Here is a 26,744-nt window from a genome sequence, read left to right as displayed (position 1 = left end):
TCTGAAGACTCCAATCTTAAGTTTCTTGATGTAATGTGTGTGTGTGTAGGAATGAAATGAGGAATTAGGTCAAGATTCTGGAATGCTGGCGCCCTGGGATGCCGAGTCATGTTCTTGATGAGGTTAGTCCTCGTTAAGTATGTTATTTTTCTCCCGGAAAAAGGAATCCTCAAATCACCTTACTAATATTGAGTTGCAACCCCCCCCCCCCCCCTTGCCTTCAGAACAGCCTCAATTCGTTGAGGCATGGACTCTACAAGGTGTCGAAAGCGCTCCACAGGGATGCTGGCCCCTGTTGAGTCCAATGCCTCCCACAGTTGTGTCAAGTTGGCTCGATGTCCTTTGGGTGGTTGACCATTCTTGATACACATGGGAAACTGTGTGTGAAAAACCCAGCAGTGTTGCAGTTCAGTGTGTTCATTCACAAACCTGTGCATCTAACATACCACCATACCCCGTTCAAAGGCACTTAAATCTTTTGTCTTGCCCATTCATCCACTGACACACTCCATGTCTCAATTGTCTGAAGGCTTAAAAATCCTTCTTTAACCTGTCTCCTCCCCTCCATCTACACTAATTCAAGTGGATTTAACAAGGGACATCAATAAGGGATCATAGCCTTCACCTGGATTCAACCTGTCAGTCTATGTCATGGAAATAGCAGATGTTTTTATGTTTTGTATACTCAGTGTTTGTGTTCAATGGGGTTTTCCAGCTCCATTTGTTAACCTTTGAACCAACATGGTTCTTACAATAACAACTTCCCTGCAAAGCTTCAGCTGCCCAAAGTCACTGACAATGGCAAATTTACTGAGTCTGTGTTACTTTCCACAGATAAACCTAGAAATATCCCAAATGTAGAGCGGCGGCCAATGCTTTCCAATGTTTTCCCAGTGTTTTGTGGTTTTCCAGGGGCTTAATCAGTATAACAGTTAAGTCAATACAGACCTGGCCTGGCCTGCTCAACAGTACTCCCTGGTTTACCCAGTCTGTTGTGGTGTTCTGTTATAACCTGTTATATTGGAGGATGACTAGCCTTTCGGGGGTTACTCTAACCGTAGTTGATAATACTATCGACCTCATTAGGTAATCCAGTTGTGTGTCAGTCACTCACAGCTCTGCTTATATGGATCTGTGCCTGTAGGATTCCCAAGGTAAAAACACTGGCTACATACTGTAAGTAACTGGGTAGCATTGACAGTGGATGTTGAATATTTGCGTCAGGTAGCCTAGCGGTTAGGAACATTGGGCCAGTAACCGAAAGCTTGTTGGTTCAAAACCCCAACCCGACTAGGAAATAAAATCTGTTTATGTGCCCTTGAGCAAGACATTTAACCGTAATTGCTCCTGTAAGTCGCTCTGGATAAGATCGTCTGCTAAATGACCAAACATTTTACATTTGAACCAAAATAGATTATTTTAGGTTCATTAAGATAATGAGATTCTAAAATTTGCTGGTCCTAAAGGCATTGATGCTATGGACTGGCCCGCCCGTTCCCCAGACTTGAATCCAATTGAGCACATCTGGGACATCATGTCTCGCTCCATCCACCAACGCCACGTTGCACCACAGACTGTCCAGGAGTTGGCGGATGCTTTAGTCCAGGTCTGGGAGGAGATCCCTCAGGAGACCATCCGCCACCTCATCAGGAGCATGCCCAGGCGTTGTAGGGAGGTCATACAGGCACGTGGAGGCCACACACACTACTGAGCCTCATTTTGACTTGTTTTAAGGACATTACATCAAAGTTGGATCAGCCTGTAGTGTGGTTTTCCACTTTAATTTTGAGTGTGACTCCAAATCCAGACCTCCATGGGTTGATAAATTTGATTTCCATTGATAATTTTTGTGTGCTTTTGTTGTCAGCACATTCAACTATGTAAAGAAAAAAGTATTTAATAAGAATATTTCATTCATTCAGATCTAGGATGTGTTATTTTAGTGTTCCCTTTATTTTTTTGAGCAGTGTATTATATATAGCCCTGTTCAGTTCATCAGGTTCACATGATCTATTTGCTAAAACTAATCAGCTCATGAAAAACGAATGATACAGCTGCTGGAACCTATCCAGGAAGAAGAGGAGGATGAAGAGGAAGAGTCTTCAGGTGCGGAGGCCTTGTCGGGACTCCAGTTCTCTGGATCAAAGTAGTGCTGCCCAGGTGGAGATCAACTATCTCTCTGTAGGCCTACCATATCCAACTCCTTCCCAGACAACAGGGGACGTCTGGGATGAGGAGACCCGACCAGGGTTCATCCTCCCTGGGAAACAGAGAGGCTAAAGGGGAAGAGGATGGAGCTCAGCTCGAAGTAGAGGAAAGTAGGCTGCTGTCCCCAGCCCTCTTCTCACTTTATATTTTTTGTCGACGTTCGGTGCAAGTATTTCAATTTATTCCAGTCTCAGCTACCCATCAACAGGAGAGGGAAACAAACACATTGCACAAGGAGGAGACTCCTGGTCATCGTCAGATCGTCAGATGAAGAGCAACCAACTACACCACAACGACCACAGAAGAGGAGAGGGAAGGACGAGCTACCACCACCACAGAAGAAAAGAGGGGCTAGAGGACGGAGAAAGGTGCCAACTGCACTAAGTACCAATAATAAGCCTGTAGTCATGATGGTCTGGACAAACAAAATATATCAAATGTACATTTCCCTCCAGACAGTAAATGTGTTTATAGAGATTGAATAATTTAATTACAGTGATCAAACACACATTTTGATAATCTGTCCATGATACTTTTTTCAATTTATCCTCCTAGGATGATCCTTTCCCACAACGTCTGGTGAATCTTATGCATTGAGGAGGCTACAACATATGAGCTGGTTGTTGAGTAGACTTGAAAAGGGCACATGCAACATTGCAAGACAAAAAAGTCTGTGTCACCAATTCACAAAAAATAATGTTGATTCATGACCATGAATTAGGACACTGAGAACAGGTGACACTCCTAACCAACCTATTGTGTTTGTCAACATCTACATATGACATGGTAGCTTCAGTTGGTGTGACGTGACACACTGACCAATAGTTCAATAATTACACAAAGTCACCATGCTTCATCACGTGACGAGAAGCATGGGGTATCTCATAGAGAGAGAGAGAGAGAGAGAAAGTTTGTGTGCAAGTGTGTGTGCATGTGTGTGCATGTGTGTGCATGTGTGTATCGAGGTATGGGGAAGGGGTGTTCAGTGTTTACCTTAGATAAAGTGTGATGAACTAATACTTAACCAGGAAATGACCATTTACAAAAGGCTTTCTCCAGACAAACATGTTATGGTTGCATGGTTATGCAATTGAGAGGATGATCGTGTTTATGTGACCCACAGATGACCCCTTGACCCACAGATGACCCCTATTTCAACCACATGGACTGACCAACAAATATGTTTAAGTAAAATAGAATCAAGTCATAGCCAGTTCATGACTTACCTATAACTTCTGACCCTATCATGAATGAATCTCAATGCACAACATCATCAATCCCTCATTAGTTTGTCTACCACATCATACAGTATGTATTTGTCATTACATTTCAATAGATACCCTTCTTAAATATATTCTTGCATCTTCATTATGATACAGGTCATAAGATAAGACCACAAATAACCGTCTATGGGTCAAAACACACACACACACACACACACACACACACACACACACACACACACACACACACACACACACACACACACACACACACACACACACACACACACACACACACACACACACACACACACACACACACACACACACACACACACACATGTTTTCCAACATCACCTTGTACAATTACTGTACTCCTCGTCCCAGAGTAAATATTGACGACAGGGCAGGCAGGCAGCTCCAGTGAACCTCAGTTCAGATCTACGCACTCTACCAGAGGTCAACCACCCATCCATCCACCCTCCAACCCAATACAGCTGCTGCTGCTGCTCTGTCCGTCCAAAATATTGAATATCTGGAGTGACTGGATCAAACATTAACCTCCCTGAGGGTCAGAGTTCTGTATAAATACTGCAGCTCTTCTGTTTGGAGAATTCAGTGCAGAAGGATAGAAGGAAACCTAGAACTACCTATCTACAGTATATTGTGCTAGTCAAAAGAACTTGAAAACTAAGCAAGAACTATACTTGAAGATTCTTCCTACACCTGAAGATTTCAGATTCAAGATGCTTGGATTATATGAGAAGTTGACCCTGCTGTCAGCGGTGTCATTGTCCCTCCTGGCCTCTCTGGCCCTGTCTTCCCCCGTGGTGGGTCCAGAGCCTATCCGCTGTGCCCCCTGTACCCAGGAGAAACTAGATGAATGCCCGGCCATCTCCCCAGACTGTAAGCAGGTTCTAAGGGAGCCGGGATGTGGCTGCTGCTTAGCATGTGCCCTGGCGAAGGGGGCCTCCTGTGGGGTGTACACGGCCCACTGTGCTGAGGGGTTAAAATGCAGCCCTAGATCTGGAGACCCCAGACCTCTCTACTCTCTCACCAGGGGACAGGCTATCTGCACCGAGGACGAGGGACAAGGTAGACTCAGCTTTCTGTTGTTGTGTTTTAGTTTTTAAATAATTTATTAATTGATCAAAAAAAGATATATTTTTCACATGCTTCATAATCAACAGGTGTAGACTAACAGTGAAATGCTTACTTACTTACTTAATGCTTACTTCCCAACAATTCAGAGAGAAAAATAGAAAAATTATAGAAAGTTAATAACACAAGGAATAAATACACAATGAGTAAAGATAACTTCCTTCCTTCTTTCCAATCTACAAATTAAACTTTTTTTGACAACATAATACAAAATATATAATGTGAACTAATGCTAAAAATTCTATACTTACACACTCAGTTCTCTCTCTAATCCACAGAGGAAGTAGAGTGGTTGACAGACCACAGCTCCCTGCCCTACCTCCTGGGACTTAACACCCCCTTTGACCCCAGAGATGAGGGGGATCAGGAGAGCATCAAGGCCAAGGTCAATGCCATCCGCAAGAAACTGGTGAAACAGGTACGCACAGTATTCAATCTGACTTTCTGTTAGAGTTAGTTAGGTGACTTTCTGTTAGAGTTAGTTAGGTGACTTACTGTTAGAGTTAGGTAGCTAGGTCATCGGACTGTAATGGTGGAACAGGTGGGCACAACATACCACTGGGGACTATTGTATAAAGATCTCAGAGTAGGAGTTTTGATCTAGGATCAGGTCTCCCCCTCTCCATGTAATATTATTAATTGTGATCTAAGAAGGCTGAACTGATCCGAAATCAGATGCTTTATACGGCCTTGACTTACTTTCTTCTTCTTTACCTTTAGCTTAATGCAGCAAAGGGCCTCTAAAACCTGACTTACAGTTCAGGTCAATTTAGCTCCTAGCCACCAGAGGAAGCTGTTACCATTTTAACAAAAACCACCAAGCCTCAGTGGGAAAGTGTTATTCTCTTGAGATTAAATTAGCTTTGAATTTAATCACGTGGTGATTTAATCTGTTTCAGTCAGATATAACTACTTATTTCATATGTATTCTGTGTCCATATTTCTGTGTGTATTATATGTGTTAGATGTTCATTCCCCTCTCTCTGTCCTACCGCTAGGGGCCCTGCCACATTGAGCTGCATGCAGCGCTCGACAGGATAGCCAGCTCTCAGCAGGAACTAGGAGAGAAGTTCACCACCTTCTACCTCCCCAACTGTGACAAACATGGCTTCCACAAGGCTAAGCAGGTAAGCAGCCTATGTGTCTACTTCTAGAGCTGCCTCGATAGAGAGGGGTTGGTGTGTTTAGCAAGAGCATTTGCTCGTTGGTGGTTGATCGTAGGGCCAGGTGATCTGATCAGGAAGACTCTGGTTCCTAGTTGAGAGTTCAATCAAAAATAGCAATGTACTTAAGTTGATCCATGTCGTTTAACATCTTTCTCTCTCTTTCCCCCCTCTTCTATTTTGTTTTAGTGTGAGTCATCTCTGGTGGGACCCCCTGCCAGGTGTTGGTGTGTATCCTCCTGGAATGGGAAGAAGATCCCGGGGTCAAATGACCTACTAGGAGACTCAGAGTGTCAGCAGGAGCTCACTCACTAAAGCATGGACGCTCCGACATACATTTACAGTATGCATATAATCGGGCACATACAAGCACTTGCACAAACACACACTCACACTCACATACCCCTGCACGTACGCAAGCACAGTCCCATGAATGCACACGCACACACACACACGTACGCACGCATGGACACACGGGTATGGACATATACTGTGTCATTTTTTACTCATCTTAAACACTACTTAACACATACCTACACACATCAACATCCACCAAATGTACTGACTTTCTTTCTACAAATCCGTACAAAAACACTCTCATTCACATGAGCACACAACATAACATTTTATTTAAAAAAAAATAGAAATTACTCTTAATTTATTTACATGACGTATCACGCCTTATTTATTCAAAACTTGTATGTGCTTACTAGTATGAACCATTTGTAATTTTTAGATTATTTATATGTTTGTCTATTTTCTGATTGTAAATAGGGCAACAGTGTATACATTTGTGTTTCTGACTAAATAACTCCATCTCTGAAGACCACAGGTCTCCAGCTCTGCCAAACCCAGTTCAGGGTCTTCAGAATCTGTTTTTGATTCATTCAACCCGGTGGACTTGTGCACTGTAAATGAAACAACATATCCATTCATTCAGTCAACATGTTGACAGTCTCGGAATGTATTCTCATTGATATTTCCTCAATGGGCATCGGGGAAATACTTAAAGTGCCACAAGTATGCATCTGCTGGCCAGGCACAAACATGTCACTGCTCATCCAATCCACTGTTTAGTCTTTATCTACCTCTACTGGTCTGTGCAGGTCTTCTGGTTTAGCAGAGGTTTGTTGTGACACTCGTCGGCACATACACAGACTCCTAATGTAAAGTCATTGTTTTGTTTGTCTGAAATGACGTCTTATCTCTTTTGTTTCATTTGATGCCATGATTAAATGTCTATTTATTATACGTCAAGCCCCTGTTCCTGACAGTGAGTCAGAAATAAACTCAGCAAAAAAAAGAAACGTCCTCTCACTGTCAACTGCGAATATTTTCAGCAAACTTAACATGTGGAAATATTTGTATGAACGTAACAAGATGCAACAACTGAGACATAAACTGATCAAGTTCCACAGACATGTAACTAACAGAAAAAAGTAACAGTCAGTATCTGCATTAATGCAGCCACCAGCTGCATTAAGTACTGCAGTACATCTCCTCCTCATGGACTGCACTGGATTTGCCAGTTCTTGCTGTGAGATGTTACCCCACTCTTCCACCAAGGCACCTGCAAGTTCCCAGACATTTCTGGGGGGAATGGCCCTAGCCCTCACCCTCCGATCCAACAGGTCCCAGATGTGCTCAATGGGATTGAGATCTGGGCTCTTCACTGGCAATGGCAGAACACTGACATTCTTGTCTTGCAGGAAATCACGCACAGACCGAGCCTTATGGCTGGTGGCATTGTCATGCTGGAGGGTCATGTCAGGATGAGTCTGCAGGAAGGGTACCACATGAGGGAGGAGGATGTCTTCCCTGTAATGTACAGCGTTGAGATTGCCTGCAATGACAACAAGCTTAGTCCGATGATGTCTGAGCACTGATGGAGGGATTGTGCGTTCCTGGTGTTCCTGTAGTTGTTGTTACCATCCTGTACCTGTCCCACAGGTGTGCTGTTCAGATGTACCAATCCTGTGCAGGTGTTGTTACATGTGGTCTGCCACTGTGAGGACAATCAGCTCTACGTCCTGTCTCCCTGTAGCGCTGTCTTAGGCGTCTCACAGTACAGACATTGCAATTTATTGCCCTGGCCACATCTGCAGTCCTCATGCCTCCTTGCACCATGCCTAAGGCACACCTACGCAGATGAGCAGGGACCCTGGGCATCTTTGTTTTGGTGTTTATCAGAGTCAGTAGAAAGGCCTCATTAGTGTCCTATGTTTTCATAACTGTGACCTTAATTGCCTACCGTCTGTAAGCTGTTAGTGTCTTAACGACGGTTCCACAGGTGCATGGTCATGAACTGTTTATGGTTCGTTGAACAAGCATGGGAAACAGTGTTTAAACCCTTTACAATGAAGATGAAGTATTTAGATTTTTACGAATTATCTTTGAAAGACAGGTTCCTGAAAAAGAGATGTTTCTTTTTTTGCTGAGTTTATGTCACGAGATATGCTGCTAATAATTTTTGTTTGCTTTTTTACAAATCATGTATAGCCTCCCTAACGAAAAATAATTGCAGTAAGTTTGCAGTGTAACTGCAGTTAAAGTGCAGTACACTGCAGGCATTCTGCAATTACTTCGTCCAAAATACCACAGCCGTCTGCAGTTACTGCACTTTTACGTCAGTTTCAAAACTGCAATCTTTTTTTTGCTATGTTAGTTACTCTGTTGTAATTCTGTGCTTTCATTAAACATGTTAACCTCAATGGTTATTGTGTACATGTTTCGGTAACATAGGACAAGTAAGGATACGGCAAATGTGGAGAGAGTTGAATGAAGACAACAATGCCAATAACTTCATAAAATTAAGTATTTATTTGAAGTGAGGAAATGTACAAAATCACTCTGCCATATACCAGAGATCCTTATATATCCCCTGGCTTTAACCCCAAGGCAAGGAGAACAGTTCTTTCTCAACAAATTATTATAAAAACTTACAAGATAGTGTTCAAGATCCTGAGTCTAGAATAGTACCATATTATCTATAGTGTGCTACTATAGACCTGGTCAATAGTGGAACACTGCATACTGAATAGGGTAACATTTTGGACAGATCCCTTGTTTGAACCCAAAACACTTCCAGAGCTAGCAACATGCTAATATCTCCAACTTCCTCTAACAAAGATTCACCCTCAACAGAATCTCTAGTGGCAAAATTGAGGGTTATCATCAAGTTAATTTGTAAAAAAAACTATTCAGAATCTCAGCTTCATTAATAACAATCATGGACATTTAGAAATTCAGACAACACACAAATATAAATCACATAGCAATAGAAGCTGGCGTCAGCTTTAATGCATTTATTTGTATACAGCATATTGGCCTTGAACCTAGACACAACTAAATGGTGAAAATGTATCTCTTAAAAACAGAAGAACAGGCTCAAAAACATGTGGGCACACACACGCACACAAATACACACGCACACAGTCATGAAAGACTTTATCCCAGTAACCAGCTTATGCAAACTGACAAAGAGGAGGAAGAACGACCACACCATTGACTGTGGGGAATGTCCCTCCCCTCTCTCTGTACATTGAAATCCAACAGAAATATGTTCCACCGGTAGATGTGTAGGGAATGTACTTAGATAGTGTACTAAACATTAGGAATACCTTCCTAATATTGAGTTGCACCACCCTTTGTCCTCAGAACAACCTAATTCGTCAGGGCATGGACTCGACAAGGTGTCGAAAGTGTTCCACAGGGATGCTGGCCCCTGTTGTCTCCAATGCTTCCCACAGCTGTGATAAGTCAGCTGGATGTCCTTTGGCTGGTAGACAATTCTTGATACACAAGGAAACTGTTGAGCATGAAACTCCCATTCAAAACGGTGCGCCTGGCACCTACTACCATACCCCGTTCAAAGGCACTTAAATATTTTGTCTTGCCCATTCATCCTCTGAATGAACACATACACAACCCATGTGGCAAGAGGGTTGGCATTGACAAGATGGCGCCGGACAACAAGGCTGACGTTTTACGTATTCCTAACCAATTGTGTTTTTGTTCATTTCTTTGCATTGTTTGTAACAATTTTTTTTACTCATTTTGTACATAATGTTGCTGCTACCGTCTCTTATGACCAAAAATCCCCTCTGAGCATCAGAACTGCGATTACTCCAACGGACTGGCAGAATCTTTTTTTCCTTTAAACGAGTCCGACAAGCCCGATGTGAATGATATACTGCTTTCCCGGGAACAGGCCCAGATCCCCGTCATTTGCGTGAAGAGAAGGTGGAGAAAAAGGGGCCAGAGAGCAGGCTGCCTTCTGAGAATTCGTGGGCGATCGAATAAACCCCCACTTCCTTCCATTCTGCTAGAAAATGTGCAATCTTTAGAAAATAAAATTGGCGACCTATGCGGAAAATTAAACTACCAACGGGACATTCAAAACTGTAATATCTTATGCTTCACGGAGTCATGGCTGAACGCCGACATTATCATGGCTATACGCTGTATCGACAGGATAGAACAGCGGCGTCTGGTAAGACAAGGGGCGGCGGACTATGAATTTTTGTAAATAACAGCTGCTGCACGATATCTATGGAAGTCTCGAGGTATTGCTCGCCTGTGGTAGAGTATCTTATGATAAGCTGTAGACCCCATTATCTACCTAGAGAGTTTTCAACTGTATTTTTCGTAGCTGTCTACATACCACCACAGACTGATGCTGGCACTAAGACCGCACCACATGAGATGTATTTCGCCATAAGCAAACAGGAAATTTAATGCAGGGAAACCTAAATCCGTCTTACCAAATTTCTATCAGCATGTTAAATGTGCAACCAGAGGGAAACATACTCTGGACCACCTTTACTCCACACACAGAGACACATACAAAGCTCTCCATCACCCTCCATTTGGCAAATCTGAACATAATTCTATACTCCTTATTCCTGTTTACAAGCAAAAATTCAAGCAGGAAGCACCAGTGACTCGATCTATAAAAAAGTGATCAGATGAAGCAGATGCAAAGCTACATGACTGTTTTTCTAGTACAGACTGGAATATGTTCTGGGATTCCTCCGATGTCATTGAGGAGTACACCACATCAATCATTGGCTTCATCAATAAGTGCATCGATGACATCGTCCCCACAGTGACCGTCGTCCCCACAGTGACTGACCGTACATACCACAACCAGAAGTCTTGGATTACAGGCAACATCCACACTGAGCTAAAGACTAAAGCTGCCATTTTCAAGGAGCGGGACTCTAACCTGGAAGCTTTTAAGAAATCCCGCTATCCCCTCCGACGAACCATCAAACAGGCAAAGCATCAATACAGGACTAAGAACGAATCGTACTACACCGGCTCTGACACTTGTCGGATGTGGCAGGGCTTGCAAACCATTACAGACTACAAAGGGAGGCACAGCCGAGAACTGCCCAGTGACACAGCCTACCAGACGAGCTAAACTACTTCTACGCTCACTTCGAGGCAAATAACACTAAACATGCATGAGAATACCAGCTGTTCCGGAAGACTGTGTGAGCACGCTCTCCGCAGCAAATGTGAGTAAGACCTTTAAACAGGTCAACATTCATAAGGCAAGTGTCTTCACTGACATTTTCAACCTCTCCCTGTCTGAGTCTGTAATACCAACATGTTTTAAGCAGACCACCATAGTCCTTGTGCCCAAGAAAACGAAGGTAACCTGCCTAAATGATTGCCAACCCGTAGCACTCACATCTGTAGCCATGAAGTGCTTTGAAAGGCTGGTCATGGCTCAAATCAACACCATTATCTAGAAACCCTAGACCCACTCCAATTTGCAAACTGCACTAACAGATTCACAGATGATCTCTATTGGACTCCACAATAACCTTTCCCACCTGGACAAAAGGAACACCTATGTGAGAATGCTATTCATTGACTACAGCTCAGCGTTCAACACCATAGTGCCCCCAAAGCTCATCAATAAGCTATGGACCCTGGGACTAAACACCACCCTCTGCAACTGGATCCTGGTCTTCCTGACGGGCCGCCCAGGTGATAAGGGTAGGTAACAACACATCCGCCATGCTTATCCTCAATGCGTGCTCAGTCCCCTCCTGTACTCCCTGTTCACTCATGACTGCATGGCCAGGCACGACTCCAACACCATCATTAAGTTTGCAGATGACACAACAGTGGTAGGCCTGATCACAGACAATGACGAGACAGCCTATAGGGAGAGGTCAGAGACCTGGCCGTGTGGTGCCAGAATAACAACCTATCCCTCAACGTAGCCAAGACAAAGGAGCTGATCGTGGACTACAGGAAAGGCGGGCCAAACACGCCCCCATTCTCATGGACTGGGCTGTAGTGGAGCAGGTTCAGAGCTTCAAGTTCCTTGGTGTCCACATCACCAATAAAGTAACATGGTCCAAGCCACCCAAAACAGACGTGAAGAGGGCACGACAAAACCTATTCCCCCTCAGGAGACTGAAAAGATTCGGCATGGGTACTCAGATCCTCAAAAGGTTCTACAGCTGCACCATCGAGAGCATCCTGACTGGTTGAATCACTGCCTGGTATGGCAACTGCTCGGCCTCCAACCGCAAGGCTCTACAGAGGGTAGTGCGTATGGCCCTGCACATCACTGGGGCCAAGCTTCCTGCCATTCAGGACCTCTATACCAGGCGGTGTCAGAGGAAGGTCCTAAAAATGGTCAAAGAGGCTTCTAAACAGGTTCTACCCCCTAGCCATGAGACTCCTGAATATCTAATAAAATGGACACCCAGACTATTTGCATTGCCCCCCCTTTTACACTGCTGCTACTCTCTGTTGTTATAATCTATGCATAGTCACTTTAATAACTCTACGTACATGTACATATTGCCTCACCTAAACCAGTCCCCCCCGCACATAGATACTGTACCGGTACCCCACTGTATATAGTGTCACTATCGCTATTTTACTGCTGCTCTTTTATTACTTGTTACTTTTATTTATTTTAAACTGTATTGTTGGTTAGGGGTCGTAAGTAAGCATTTCACTGCTGTATTCGGCGCATGTGACTAATACAATTTTATTTTATTGCACAAGAGCACCAGCTCAATCTCAATTGTCACCAGACTAAAAAATCCTTCTTTAACCCATCTCCTCCCCTTCATCTACACTGATGTAAGTGGATTTAACAAGTAACATCAATAACGGATCATAGCTTTCACCTGGTCAGTCCACACCATGGAATGAGCAGCTATTCCTAAAGTTTGGTACACAGTGTATATGAGTTGCAAAGGAAAGATGAGAACAACATCCAAGCTTTATAGTCAACTCCCTTAAAGGGTCCTGAGGAGACGACAGTGATCCCACAAGAGAGATACTGAATGGACTAAAATCTGAGTTGTGTACCCTCCGGCACAAAGTGGGAAAGCATTTTATGACATTGTACTGTGCCACAGGGTGGTCGCACACCAGCACCCCATAGCATACGGTTACACAGATAGACAGAGACACTCTTGTATTGTACACACAGACACATACAAACACACACACTTAAACAAATACATACAGTAACATATCAAATATACAGAACCACACACATACAAATATAATCATACCATGCAGCCATACAAACACGCACACACATGAGTATAGTGCCACCTAGCTGTGCGTTGGTGTACGCCTCTCGTTGAGGGTCGAGACGAGCACTGTATATGATCCTCTGTCGTCAAGTCTGTAATCATCAAAGCTAGCCCTGTGCTATGGAATGAATGATTACATCTCATGTGTCCTTAGAGTTACATATACCAAGTCTGGTCTGCCCTTTCAGTCTATGGAGAATCCATCCACACACTGTTTACAGTACATAGGAGCAGCACATAGCATAGGAGGGAGTTTGCTGGACACAAGGAGTGTGATTGGATGAGTCCTGTCTTCTTCTCAAGCCACTCCCCCTGCTCTGCCCTCCATAAGGTCCCATGGGCCAAAGAGTCATCAATGCTAGTCAACAAATGTCCAGGCCCAGCCATTTTGGAATCTTTTGAATCCCGATATCCTCAGTTTCTCTGTGTATTCATGGGTCCTTTTTCTTTTTCTTTCTCTCACCCTCTCTCTCTCTCTCTCTCTCTCTCTGGCTCTTTCTCGCTGCTCTTGTCTTATTGGCTCTCTGAGTTGTAGCACAGAGCGTCTCCTCTCTCCTTCCCGTTGAAACCTGGCAATGGCTGCCCATACTTATCGACACACCAGCAAAACCCTCGCTTTCTGCCCTTGGATGGACGGCACTGTGTGAGAAAGAGAGACATACAGGGAAAGAACATATTAGAAAAAGATTTAGACTATTAGATAGACACCGGAGATCATCTCCAGGTATTCCCAATGTCCCAATTTTATTTGGCGTCGGGGGTACGCCAAATAAAAATGTTATTCCCATTTAAAAAACTTTTTTTTTTTTAAATACCAAAGAATCTTCACATTTTCAAACAGTCCATTTAGTAAGGCCCGCGTCCATCGAGACACATACAAGCTCTACTGGTAGTACTGCTACTACCAGCAGTACTACACCTGCACCTGACAACGACACAAGTTTTTCTGCTTCCATGAGCACATCCAATGCTAGCATCAGTAATTCTACATTTGTTGTTAGCCCAGCTAGCATGGACACTGACAGTTGTGAAGATCTACTGCCCCCTTACCCGGGAAAGCACTGAACATCAGACAGGGACATTGGACCATCGAAGAGGTGCAAATATAATGAGAACTACATTGATTTGGGGTTCACTTATATTGTGAGTAGTGCCTTTCCTCAGCCACAGTGTTATATGTGCAAAAGTACTCTCACAACTCGATGAAACCTTCACTCTTGTGCAGACATTTAGAAACAAAACATGCCAATTTGAAAATAAGCCACGGGAGTTTTTGAGTGAGAATTAAGACAACTTTTGAGTAAGACATGTATAAAAGCAACAGATACCATTAATAAGAAGGATCTAGAAGCGTCTTATATGGTGAGCTACCGAGTGGCTAGGATAGGCAAGCCCCATACTATTGTGGAGGAATTAATTCTTCCTGCTTTTGCGGATATGGCTGGGATAATGCTGGGGGAAAAGGCAAAAAGAACTAGACAGACAATACCTTCGTCAAACAACACTGTTTCACGACACATCAGTGACATGGCAGGAGATGTTTTATGCTTCGCATACAAGCCAATTAATTCTATGCATTACAGCTGGATGAGTCAACAGACGTGGCGGGCCTGGCACAGCTCCTGGTATATGTCCGTTACGTTTATGGGGGGTCAATTAAGGAAGACATCCTCTTCTGCAATCCACTGGAAACCAGGACAACAGGAGAGGATATTTTAAAGAATGGACAGCTTTGTGACATCAAATGGACTTTGGTGGTCAAGATGTGTCGGTATCTGTACTGATGGCGCAAAAGCCATGAGAGGGAGACATAGTGGAGTGGTAACGCGCGTGCAAGCAGTTGCTCTTGATGCCACTTGGGTACATTGCAGCATCCACAAGAGGCTCTTGCTGCCAAGGGAATGCCTGACAGCTTAAAATACGTTTTTGACACGACAGTGAAAATGGTTAACTTTGTTAAAGCAAGGTCCCTGAACTCTCGTGTATTTTCTGCACTATGCAATGATATGGGCAGCGACCATGTAACGCTTTTACAACATACAGAAATGCGCTGGTTATCAAGGGGCAAAGTATTGACATGTTTTTTTTTATTGAGAGACAAGCTTAAAGTTTTCATTATTGACCATAATTTTCACTTGTCTGACTGCTTGCATGATGATGTGTTTCTCACACGACTATCCTATCTGGGTGATGTTTTTTCTCGCCTGAATTATCTGAATCTAGGATTACAGGGACTCTCCGCAACTATATTCAATGTGCGGGACAAAATTGAGGTTAGGATTAAGAAGTTGGAGCTCTTCTCTGTCTGTGTTAACAAGGAAAACACACAGATCTTTCCATCATGGTATGATTTCTTGTGTGCAAATAAACTCAAGCTTACGGACAATGTCAAATGTGATATAGCGAAGCACCTGAGTGAGTTGGGTGCGCAATTACGCAGGTACTTTCCTGAAACGGATGACACAAACAACTGGATTCATTATCCCTTTCATGCACTGCCTCCAGTACATTTACCGATATTTGTACAAGAGAGCCTCATCGAAATTGCAACAAGCGGTTCTGTGAAAATTAAATTTAATCAGAAGCCACTGACAGATTTCTGGATTGGCCTGCGCTCAGAGTATTCTGCCTTGGCAAATCAAGCTGTTAAGACTGATGCCCTTTGCAACCACATACCTATGTGAGAGTGGATTCTCGGCCCTCACTAGCATGAAAACTAAATACAGGCACAGATTGTGTGTGGAATATGATTTAAGACTGAGACTCTCTCCAATATAACCCAACATTGCAGAGTTATGAGCATCCTTTCAAGCACACTCTTCTCATTAACCTGTGGTGAGTTATTCACAACTTTCATTTAACAAATAAGGTTTTATATGTAAGATGGTTAAATAAAGAGCAAAATTATTGATTATTATTATATTATTATTTGTGCCCTGGTCCTATAACAGCTCTTTGTCACTTCCCACGAGCCGGGTTGTGACAAAAACTCACACTCATTCTTATGTTTAATACATGTTTTGTATAGTGTGTGTGTGGCAGGCTTACAATGATGGCAAAAAAACAACATTTGAGAGTACGCTGACCCAGGTGCTAGAAGGGGTACGCAGTTGGAGGTTGAATGTTTGAAGGAGTAATGGACTATAAAAAGTTTGGGAACCATTGATCTAGCACAATGGCAATAAAAAAGGACGCAAGGAAGTGGGACAATAAATGGTTAAGGACATTAACGTCCATTTTGTGCTGAGGAGCGGAGGAGACTTGGCCATGGGACGCATGCTGGTGGTATTTCCAGCTGCTTTTACGGTCTACCTCCAGTTCCACACACATATAGAGAGCTTTAAGGTAAACAGAAACCTGGTCAAATATTTGCTTAGGCCCGTTTGTGAACAACTGAGACCCAAGATCTATTTTCAGTGAGCCGGTGGCCAGTACAAATCATCTGTTGCTGATTATACCCCACAGCTCCAAATTATGGGTACTACACATGACTTATAGAGTCTCTGGAGCAACTCAAGTGCTGTTATTTTACTGCCAATTTTTACTGAAGGTCAGAGTCCTCTCTAGTAAAACATGCAGGAATTCATTTGAAAGGCAGGAGAACAAACGGCATCACTCTGTAAAAGAGTAGATCAGAATGGAAGTCAACCCTTTTTCTGCTTGATATTAAATTTGTCTTGGTATCTGACCCCAGAGACCATAAGATAATCTCAACCCTGTAAGAGTGATAGGGTACAGTAAAATGTATGTATTGGACTGTTCAGTCAAAGAATGACTATCATATCTACTGTATCTTAACCTTAATATTGACCCCCATTATCATTTAATTTCCCATATCTTAACAAATTATGTTTTAGGGTAATTTAATCTATACAAACCATCAAGTAATATAATTTTAGTCAACTCCACATGCTGAGAGGTGCGGTCATATTTTTTATGGGGACTACGGGGCGGCAGGTAGCCTAGTGTTTAGAACGTTTAGAGCAGACTAGTAACCGAAAGGTTGCAAGATAGAATCCCCGAGCTGACAAGGTAAAAATCTGTCGTTCTGCCCCTGAACAAGGCAGTTAACCCACTGTTCCTAGGCCATCATTGAAAATAAGAATTTGTTCTTAACTGACTTGCCTAGTTAAATAAAGGTAAAAAATACATACATTTTCGAGGCAGAGTAATTCAAAAGATGGACTTGTAGTCAAAGAATGACTCCACTAAACAGTAGCTTGGAATCTAATAAAAGTAATAAAAAGAAGACAAAAGCCAGACAAAAAATGCATTTAAAAGCTGCTTTAATCATAATCACTTTGCCATTTCCGTCATCTAACTTCAAAGGCTGCAAGTAAACTCGTAAACTCAAATCCAACTTTATTTGTCACATGTGCCGAATACAACAAGTGTAGACCTTACCGTGAAATGCTTACTTACAAGCCCTTAAACAACAGTGCAGTTCAAGAAGAGTTAAAAAAATATTTACCAAATAAACTAAGCAAAAAATAATATAAAGTAAGACAATAAAATAACAATAACGAGGCTATATACAGGGGGTACCGGTACCGAGTCAATTTGCAGGGATACAGGTTAGTCAAGGTAATTTGTACATGTAGGCAGGGGTGAAGTGACTATACATAGATAATAAATAGCGATAAATAAGTAGCAGCAGAGTACAAATCAAATGGAGGAGGGGCGGGGGTTCTATGTAAATAGTCCGGTGACCATTTGATTAATTGTTCATCAGTCATATGGCGTGGGGGTAGAAGCAGTTAAGGAGCCTTTTGGTCTTAGACTTGCGCTCCGGTACCGCTTGTCGTGCGGTAGCAGAGAAAACAGTCTATGACTTGGCCTATTATATAGGTCTTGGATGGCAGGAGGCTTCTCCTCAGTGATGTACTGGGCCATATGCAGTACCCTCCGTTGCGCGTTACGGTCATATGCCAAGTAGTTGCCATACCAGGCGGTGATGCAACCGGTCAGGATACACTCGATGGTGCAGCTGTAGAACTTTTTGAGGATCTGGGGACCCATGCCAAATCTTTTCAGTCTCCTGAGGGGGAAAAGGTGCTGTCGTTCCCTCTTCACGACTGTCTTGGTGTGTTTGGACCATGATAGTTTATTGGTGATGTGGACACCAAGGAACTTGAAACTCTCAACCAGCTCCATTACAGCCCCGTCGATGTTAATGGGGGCCTGTTCGGCCCGCCTTTTCCTGTAGTCCACAATCAGCTCCTTTCTCTTGCTCACATTGAGGGAGAAGTTGTTGCCCTGGCACCACACTGCCAGATCTTTGACCTCCTCCCTATAGGCTGTCGTCAGCAAACTTAATTATGGTGTTGGAGTCGTGTTTGTCCACGCAGCGTGGGTGAACAGGGAGTACAGGAGGGGACTAAGTACACACCTCTGAGGGGCCCCAGTGTTGAGGATCAGCATGGCAGACCTACCCTTACCACCCGGGGGTGGCCCATCAGGAAGTCCAGGATCCAGTTGCAGAGGGAGGTGTTTAGTCCCAGGATCCTTAGCTTAGTGATTTTTTAAATGTATATTATTTTTACCTTTATTTAACTAGGCTAGTACGTTAAGAACAAATTCTTATTTTCAATGACGGCCTAGGAACAGTGGGTTAACTGCCTTGCTCAGGGGCAGAATGACAGATTTTTACCTTGTCAGCTCGGGGATTCGATCTTGCAACCTTTCAGTTAATAGTCCAACGCTGACCACTAGGCTACTTGCCGCCCCAGTGATGAGCTTCATGGGCACTATGGTGTTGAGCACTGAGCTGTAGTCAATGAACAGCATTCTGGTGTTCCTTTTGTACAGGTGGGAAAGGGCAGTGTGTCGTGCGACTGTGATTGCGTCATCTGTGGATCTGTTGGGGCGGTATGCGAATTGGAGTGGGTCTAGGGTTTCCAGGAGGATACTGTTGATGTGAGCCAGGACCAGCCTTTCAAAGCACTTCATGGCTACTGATGTGAGTGCAACGGGGCGGTAATCATTTAGGCAGGTTACCTTCGCTTCCTTGGGCACAGGGACTATGGTGTTCTGCTTGAAACATGTAGGTATTACAGACTAGGTCAGGGAGAGGTTGAAAATGTCAGTGAAGACACTTGCCAGTTGGTCCATGCATGCTTTTAGTACACATCCTGGTAATTCGTCTGGCCCCGCGTCTTTGTGAATGTTGACCTGTTTAAAGGTCTTGCTCACATCGGCTACCGAGAGCGTTATCACACAGTTGTTCAGAACAGCTGGTGCTCTTGTGCATGCTTCAGTGTTGCGTGCCTCGAAGCGAGCATAAAAGGCATTTAGCTCATCTGGTAGGTTCGCGTCACTGGGCAGCTCGCGTCTGGGTTTCCCTTTGTAGTCCGTAATGGTTTTCAAGCCTTGCCACATCCGATGAGCGTCAGAGCCGGTGTAGTAGGATTCAATCTTAATCCTGTATTGACACTTTGCTTGTTTGGTGGTTCGTCTAAGGGCATAGCGGGATTTCTTATAAGCGTCCGGATTAGTGTCCCGCTCCTTGAAAGCGGCAGCTCTAGCCTTTAGCTCCAAGCGAATATTGCTTGTAATCCTTGGCTTCTGTTTGGGATATGTACGTACAGTCACTGTGGGGACAACTTTGTCGATGCACTTATTGATGAAGCCGATGACTGAGGTGGTATACTCTTCAATGCCATTGGATGAATCACGGAACATATTGCAGTCTGTGCTAGAAAAACAGTCCTGTAGCGTAGCATCTGCGTCATCTTACCACTTCCGTATTGAGCGAGTCACTGTTACGTCCTGCTTTAGTTTTTGCTTGTAAGCAGGAATCAAGAGGATAGAATTATGGTCAGATTTTCCAAATGGAGGGCGGGGCAGAGCTTTGTATGCATCTCTGTGTGTGGAGTAAAGGTGGTCTAGAGTTTTTTCCCTCTGGTTGCACATGTGACATGCTGGTAGAAATGAGGTAAAACGGATTGAAGTTTCCCTGCATTAAAGTCCCCGGCCACTAGGAGCACCGCTTCTGGATGAGCATTTTCTTGTTTACTTATGACCTTATAGAGTTGGTTGAGTGCAGTCTTAGCGTCAGCATCGGATTGTGTTGGTAAATAAACGGCTACGAATAATATAGATGAGAACTCTCTTGGTAGATAGTGTGGTCTACAGCTTATCATGAGGTGCTCTACCTCAGGTGAACAATACCTCGAGACTTCTTTAATATTAGACATTGCGCACCAGCTATTATTGACAAATAGACACTCGTCTTACCAGACGTAGCTTCTCTGTTCTGCCGTTCAGCCACGACTTGGGGAAACATAAGATATTACAGTTTTTAATGTCTCGTTGGTAGAAAAATCTTGATCCTAGGTTATTGATTTTATTTCCAATGATTGCACGTTGGCCAATAGAACGAATGGGAGTGGGAGATTACTTGCTCGCCTACGAATTCTCAGAAGACAGCCCAACTGCCGCCCCCCCCTTTTCTCCGTCTTTTCTTCATGCAAATGACGGGATTTGGGTCTGTTCCCGGGAGAGCAGTATATCCTTCGCGTCGGACTCGTTAGAGGAAAAAGCTTCTTCCAGTTCAAGGTGAGTAATCGCTGTTCTGATGTCTAGAAGTTATTTTCCATCATAAGAGACGGTAGCAGCAACATTATGCACAAAATAAGTTAAAAAATAAGTGACTTAATCCTTCAAACTATGTATACATTTAAAGTTAATAAGAAATGTTGGGTCAGAGACTCACGGGAATGTTTGCCACTCCCTCCCTGCCTGCCATCTCTGAGGATACCCATACGTACATTTTAAATATACAAAGACAATCAGCCTGGCATTTTGGTAAAGCTGGTTACGAGATGACTGTCAAATGGAGGCACGTCCTTTAGGTATGAGAATCAGTGCCGTGGTGTGTAATATAAATGTTGCTTAGCTTTTGGTGGATGCCATGATGGCGCTAGTGGACTAAGTGCCTCCATATGAATGCGTCAGGGACACTCATTTATTATAAACAGATTGTGGGTGGACCAGGACCACGCAAATGTGGGAAATGGCTGAAGCTTCTATTTTCTGCACTGCTTTTTCAAAAGTCTGACAATTATGGGGAGCGAGCGACGGGTAGTGGCGGGTGCCGGCGGCCACCTTGACGTCTGTCTCCCTGGGAGGGTTCACGTTAAATGGCTGTCTTTCGAGCCGTGCAGGGCGCTTGCTGTGGTTTAGGGGTCTGTGGTTCCAGGTCTACAGCGCCAACCGTCTGTCTCTATGGTATACCCCAACTGGTGTGGCTGAGCAGTGATGAGGCTCTAATAACTAGTGAAAGATGACTGCAGCAGCGCTAGAGGAATGGATCCACTCCAGATATGAATATTGTATATATGATGAGTCAGTCACTGATTTTGGAGTCTTCATTGATGAAGAAAGACTAAGTGGCAAGATAATTAGAAATTATAGTAGTTACAATGTTCTAATGGGGGTTATTGTCCTGGCCTTTGTAACACTGTTCAAATAGGTGGGTCTGGAATCTGGGCTGGTCTTCCTTGGTGAAAGCATGATTGTGACATATTCAGTAATGCGAAGTAGCCTGGGGTGGCTGACTCATAAAATTGCATAGTTTTTCCTACACTGTGTTTGTATGATTTCCATACCTGTTTTTTCTTGTAGAAGCCCTTCTTGTCACAGTTTGGGATGCGGAAGCCTCTGGGGTTGAGGATGTCTGTGATCTTCAGTCCATTGAGGATACTCTCCATCTCTCGACGACAGGGACCCTAAACACACAAGACGACACAAGCACAGACTATAATGACCCATATTACTCCTTCCAAAGCACTCTGCCCACTACAGCTCAGATCATTATGTCATTATGTCAGATAATTATAGAGCCATTACTGCATGTAACTCCGTTCCATCTCATATTGCTCAAGTGAACAGCAAACCTGGTTTCAGAAAACAGATAAAGCAACACCTCACGGCACAATGCCTCTCACCTATTTGACCTAGATAGTTTGTGTGTATGTATTGATATGTAGGCTACTTGTGCCTTTTGTAAAAAAATACATTTATGTAGTTCTGTCCTTGAGCTGTTTTCTATGAATCTTCTGTATTATGTCATGTCTCATGTTTTGTGTGGACCCCAGGAAGAGTAGCTGCTGTTTTTGCAACAGCTAATGGGCACCCTAATAAAATACCAAAAGTAGTTATCTAATGGCATTACTCTATCCAATTCAAACAGTGTGCTAACACAAACCCCAACAGTGTGCTTACTTGGTACTGTAATTCAATCAAAATGCTCTAGGAACATAGACAGGGATGCTATCAAGGCAACACCAAGCTCCATCTGTAGCCTACAGCACTACCCTTCAGTAGTACGAAAACACTGGTGGTACTAGGGATAAGAAAAAAGAGGCAACTAATAGGAAATGAATTCATCTGACCACCTTGTGAGGGCTTACGCTTTGCTGTAAGCCGCTTAAAAACTCTAATACTTTACACAAAGGGATAGGCCAGGGGATAACCGCGCAATCAAAGAGGTCCTAGAAAGGAGCCGACAGGTCTTGTCCTCAAGTCCAGCTCCAGTCACCGATCAAAGCAAGGCAAAGCAAAGCTCATTCCTCGTGCTGCACTTGTTTTCCTGCCGCCGGGTCAAAGGCAGTATCAAAAATAGAAAGAGGAGGGAGGGTCCAAACAGGCACACGCAGAGGCCCAATCCATCATCAGCTTGTTTTGAGGCTCGGCGCTCCCCTCCAGCCCGCCAATGCTCCCCTCTGTGCCCCTGGGCGGCACGCGGACGCCTTGCGGCGAAACAGCCTGACCCGAAGTCAGCTGCAGAGGCAGAGCTACCATGTCCAAATTTGCGCCACGCCAATCTCCCGTCACCACCAATGCGCCACCGCCAGCAGTCAGCAACCATAACCAGAACATTTCATCACCTGCAGACGGATGGAGAAAAACACCAAAACACTGAGGAAAGGGGGAAGAAAGAGGGAGAAAGGATGAGAAAGGGGGAGAAAAACACAGAGCAAAGAAGGAAGAGGAGGAGAACATTCCCTAACAGACTGTTCCTAGAAAGGAAAACAGTGGACCTGGCACTTACATACTCTGGGTCCTGCTTGGATTCCAGGGAGAAGTTCTGTTGGTCTGTGCTGAGAGCTCCAGGGACTTCCTCCATCTTGTAACTCTGGGCCCTCTTCAGCTGCTCCCTGCGGATGACCTCTGCCTTGACGGGGTGGAGGAGAGGGGGGTGATGGGGGATTCTGGGGAAGCCTACAGGAGGTCTGCTGGTGCTGAAGGAGGCTTGGAGCACTGGGGCGGTGGTGTTACGCTCCTCCTCCTGAATACCACCATCATTTTCTGCCAAAAACAGAGAGGGAGGGATTATTTTGTTTGTGAGTTTATGTTGTGGCACATTTGGAAGCATTCCCAATACTTAATCAATTTTTATTAAAATGTTTGTATTTTGTTTAGCCCACCAAGGGCTCGTATTCCAAGAGTCCTTAAGAAATGTTTTTTTTTAAATACAGTAAATGATTCATATATAATAATTCTAATGGATTGTGTGGGTGGATCACAAGAATCATGTGAATGGTCTAGATGTGCTGGTTCAGATGTTTTTTTGACAATCCCTTGATGTTCATCCAAGCTAATAATACAGGAAATCAGTCAATTGAAATAAATTCATTAGGCCCTAATCTATGGATTAAACATGACTGGGAATACAGATATGCATTTGTAGTTCACAAAAACCTTAAGATAATATATATATAAAACATTTAAACGACCTCACAATGGGCCTCAGGACCTCGTGACAGTATTTATGTGCATTCAAATTGCCATCGATAAAATGCAATTGTGTTTGTTGTCCGTAGCTTATGCCTGCCCATACCATAATCCCACCACCATCACGGGGAGGCGGCTTATGGTAGAGAAATGAACATTCAATTATCTGGCAACAGCTCTGGTGGACATTCCTATAGCCAGCATACCACTTGCACGCTTCCTCAAAACTTGAGACATCTGTGGCATTGTGGTGTGTGATAAAACTGCACATTTTAGAGTGGCCTTTTAGGTAGATGGATTATCTTGGCAAAGGAGACATGCTCACTAACAGGGATGTAACAAATTTGTGCACAAAATTTGAGAGAGATACGCTTTTTGTGAATATGGAACATTTCTGGGATCTTTTATTTCAACTCATGAAACATGGGACCAAAACTTCACATGTTGCATTTATATTTTTGTTCAGTGTAGTTGCACATTAATTACTGATGAAGAAAGGAGGGTAGAGAGGAGAGTTTGATGGTCAGATATCCTTTAAAGATTACAAAATTGAAAAGCAGTTTTGATTTACAATTAGAAACCACAATATAGATGGTTGAAATAAATATTGACATCTGTCAAATAAGACTCATCCCATCAATAATCTCCATGAAACCCTTGTATCACAGTGTCACAGTTTTACAATTCCACAAAGTGACAATTATAATAGCCTAAACAGCAGTGATACAGTTAAATTACAAGGTCAAACATCAATATCAGCCAGATAATGGGTTACACAGTATAATTGTTTGTCAATCCAATTGTGTAAATATTGGACATATTTCGCGCAGACTGGCGTAATCCTACCGGATAGCTCAAGGTGATAAATTATACTTTAGGCTGCTTTACATCCAGATGTTTCAGATGACAAACAAAAAAAAGTATCGATCTTTTTACAGCTCACATCATCATAATAATGTAATAATCAGTTGGCAAAGCATTCTTAAAAAACTTTCCAAACTGCGTCATCATCTTGGCATTTACCTTGTCTCTCATTGATTAAAGTGGCAACAGGTCTTTTAATGGTCGCGTTTGCACACTGTCCTCGTCCTTCCAGCAGAGCTTGGAGAGGTTTCGTCTCGCCGGGCTGGTGCTGGCATGTCATCCCGGTGCCACATCTCCCGGTGTACACTCCGCACGGCTTTCCAAAGGCCAGCGCGCAAGTCATGCAGCACCCGCAGCCCGGTTCGCGAACTCTCTCCGCGCAGTCCTTGGGCAACGGCTTGCACAGGAGCCGTGCTCCAGCATCACATGGTTCGCACCGGATAACCGGCCCTACCGCGACTGATCTCCGCATAATCGATGCCAGAACAACTGTCATCCAAAGTCTGCGAAAACATGTCTCCATGGTGATGATATCAGAAGGGTCTTGGTGCGTATTGTCTTGAATTTAACTCTGCATTTCATACACATGAAGCCACTTTGGACTAAACGTCTCAATATATACAGCCATCCACTGCAAAGTCACACCCCCTCTGAGTTGCCTAAGTGAGGGATTGGAGGGATTGCTTTAACTTCCACTCTGATATTTTCTGAAAAAACTTCCTGAAAAGTTTTTTGTGTGCAAATAACTAATCAAATAAGCAATCCAAATAGGAAACAATCCATCTGATTAAAAAAAAATATATATATTTCACCTTTATTTAAAAAACAAAAACAACAACACAGAGTTACACATAAACAAACGTACAGTCAACAACACAAAAGAAAAGAAAAATAGAAAAGTCTATGTACAGTCTGTGCAAATGTAGAAGAGTAGGGAGGTGATTGAACGGCTAATTATTCTCAAACAGATTGTTTTGGATTTTCTCTTTAGGTACGCCAGCACAATGACTAGCTTTATTTTAGTTTTATGAAATCTTTTCTAACTTAAATTGGATGAACATACCAAAATATAAGAAGATGTTTGATGCTGTTCTAAGGGCTCTTGATTTCAGTCAGGGTATTTTATGTGAACTTCATAGAATACCAGTTTTAACAAGAATAAAAAACCTTACGCCAAGGAAATTGCTAGAACACTTACCTGAAAGACAAATAAAAAGTGGCTAAATCAACCTCAGTGGAAGAGGTTTAACCCCTAATAACATTTTTTTTTAAATACATATTTAGCTTCCGGCGAATGTTTATACCAAGTGGAGAGTGTGATGTTTCAGATACAGTTGGAACGGAGTTGATAGCTCATAGCATTCCAAAGTTAGAGCTAAAAGTCTGATCCCGTTGGGCACTTCAATTCAATGTCTATTTCATGTTGGTTCAACATCATTTCATTGAAATGATGTGGAAACAAAGTTGATTCAACCAGTGTGTGCCCAGTGGGATGGCACCTGTGCCCCCAAATGTTTGGATATGCTAGTAAAGTTACCAGGTTGTTAGTTTCTCCAGGACACTCGGACACAACGGTACAGCAAAGCCTTATTATTACAACAAGTTTTATCTAGGATATGTTTTTCATAGTAACACAACAATATATTTGATATGCTACCAAATTGCTGTTGTTTTATTGCAACTATAATAACATTATTACACATCAATACAAGGCACTTTAAAACCCTGATCGGTGACCAACTTAATCATTTGGTGGGTGTTCATTTTTGTCCTATTTCACACATGTACAAGTTAACTGCAGGAAATGT

The 26,744-nt window shown here is 43.2% G+C and overlaps 2 protein-coding genes across 2 annotated transcripts; one reads left to right on the top strand and one right to left on the bottom strand.

The window, feature by feature from the left end:
• The first annotated feature begins 4,048 nt into the window (after positions 1-4,048).
• On the top strand, positions 4,049-7,099 carry LOC139559924 (insulin-like growth factor-binding protein 1). Its single transcript, XM_071376392.1, has 4 exons — positions 4,049-4,526; positions 4,871-5,010; positions 5,591-5,719; positions 5,945-7,099. The coding sequence occupies exons 1-4, from the start codon at positions 4,178-4,180 to the stop codon at positions 6,068-6,070; spliced, it is 744 nt and encodes a 247-aa protein (XP_071232493.1). The 5' UTR covers positions 4,049-4,177; the 3' UTR covers positions 6,071-7,099.
• Positions 7,100-13,700: 6,601 nt separating this feature from the next.
• LOC139559988 (insulin-like growth factor-binding protein 3) lies at positions 13,701-25,524 on the bottom strand. The gene is made up of 4 exons (XM_071376498.1): positions 25,096-25,524; positions 23,390-23,646; positions 21,945-22,064; positions 13,701-13,974 (listed from the first exon to the last, which is right to left on the bottom strand). Exons 1-4 carry the CDS (start codon positions 25,457-25,459, stop codon positions 13,849-13,851), a joined length of 867 nt encoding a protein of 288 aa, XP_071232599.1. The 5' UTR covers positions 25,460-25,524; the 3' UTR covers positions 13,701-13,848.
• Between the last annotated feature and the right edge of the window lie 1,220 nt (positions 25,525-26,744).

Source organism: Salvelinus alpinus, chromosome 30 (assembly GCF_045679555.1).
Source record: "Salvelinus alpinus chromosome 30, SLU_Salpinus.1, whole genome shotgun sequence".
Lineage (NCBI taxonomy): Eukaryota > Metazoa > Chordata > Actinopteri > Salmoniformes > Salmonidae > Salvelinus > Salvelinus alpinus.
The sequence above is the reverse complement of the archived record's forward strand: the minus strand, read 5'-3'. Positions and strand labels throughout refer to the sequence as shown.

Bases quoted from the DNA above. Each gene is read 5' to 3' on its own strand.
- LOC139559924 (XM_071376392.1), top strand. From the start codon at position 4,178: ATGCTTGGATTATATGAGAAGTTGACCCTGCTGTCAGCGGTGTCATTG. The intron at 4,527-4,870 runs GTAGACTCAGCT...TCTAATCCACAG, and splicing joins CACCGAGGACGAGGGACAAG to AGGAAGTAGAGTGGTTGACA. The intron at 5,720-5,944 runs GTAAGCAGCCTA...ATTTTGTTTTAG, and splicing joins GCTTCCACAAGGCTAAGCAG to TGTGAGTCATCTCTGGTGGG.
- LOC139559988 (XM_071376498.1), bottom strand. From the start codon at position 25,459: ATGGAGACATGTTTTCGCAGACTTTGGATGACAGTTGTTCTGGCATCG. The intron at 22,065-23,389 runs GTAAGTGCCAGG...TTGTGTGTTTAG, and splicing joins CCAAGCAGGACCCAGAGTAT to GGTCCCTGTCGTCGAGAGAT. The intron at 13,975-21,944 runs GTATGGAAATCA...TTTCTCACACAG, and splicing joins GCTTCTACAAGAAAAAACAG to TGCCGTCCATCCAAGGGCAG.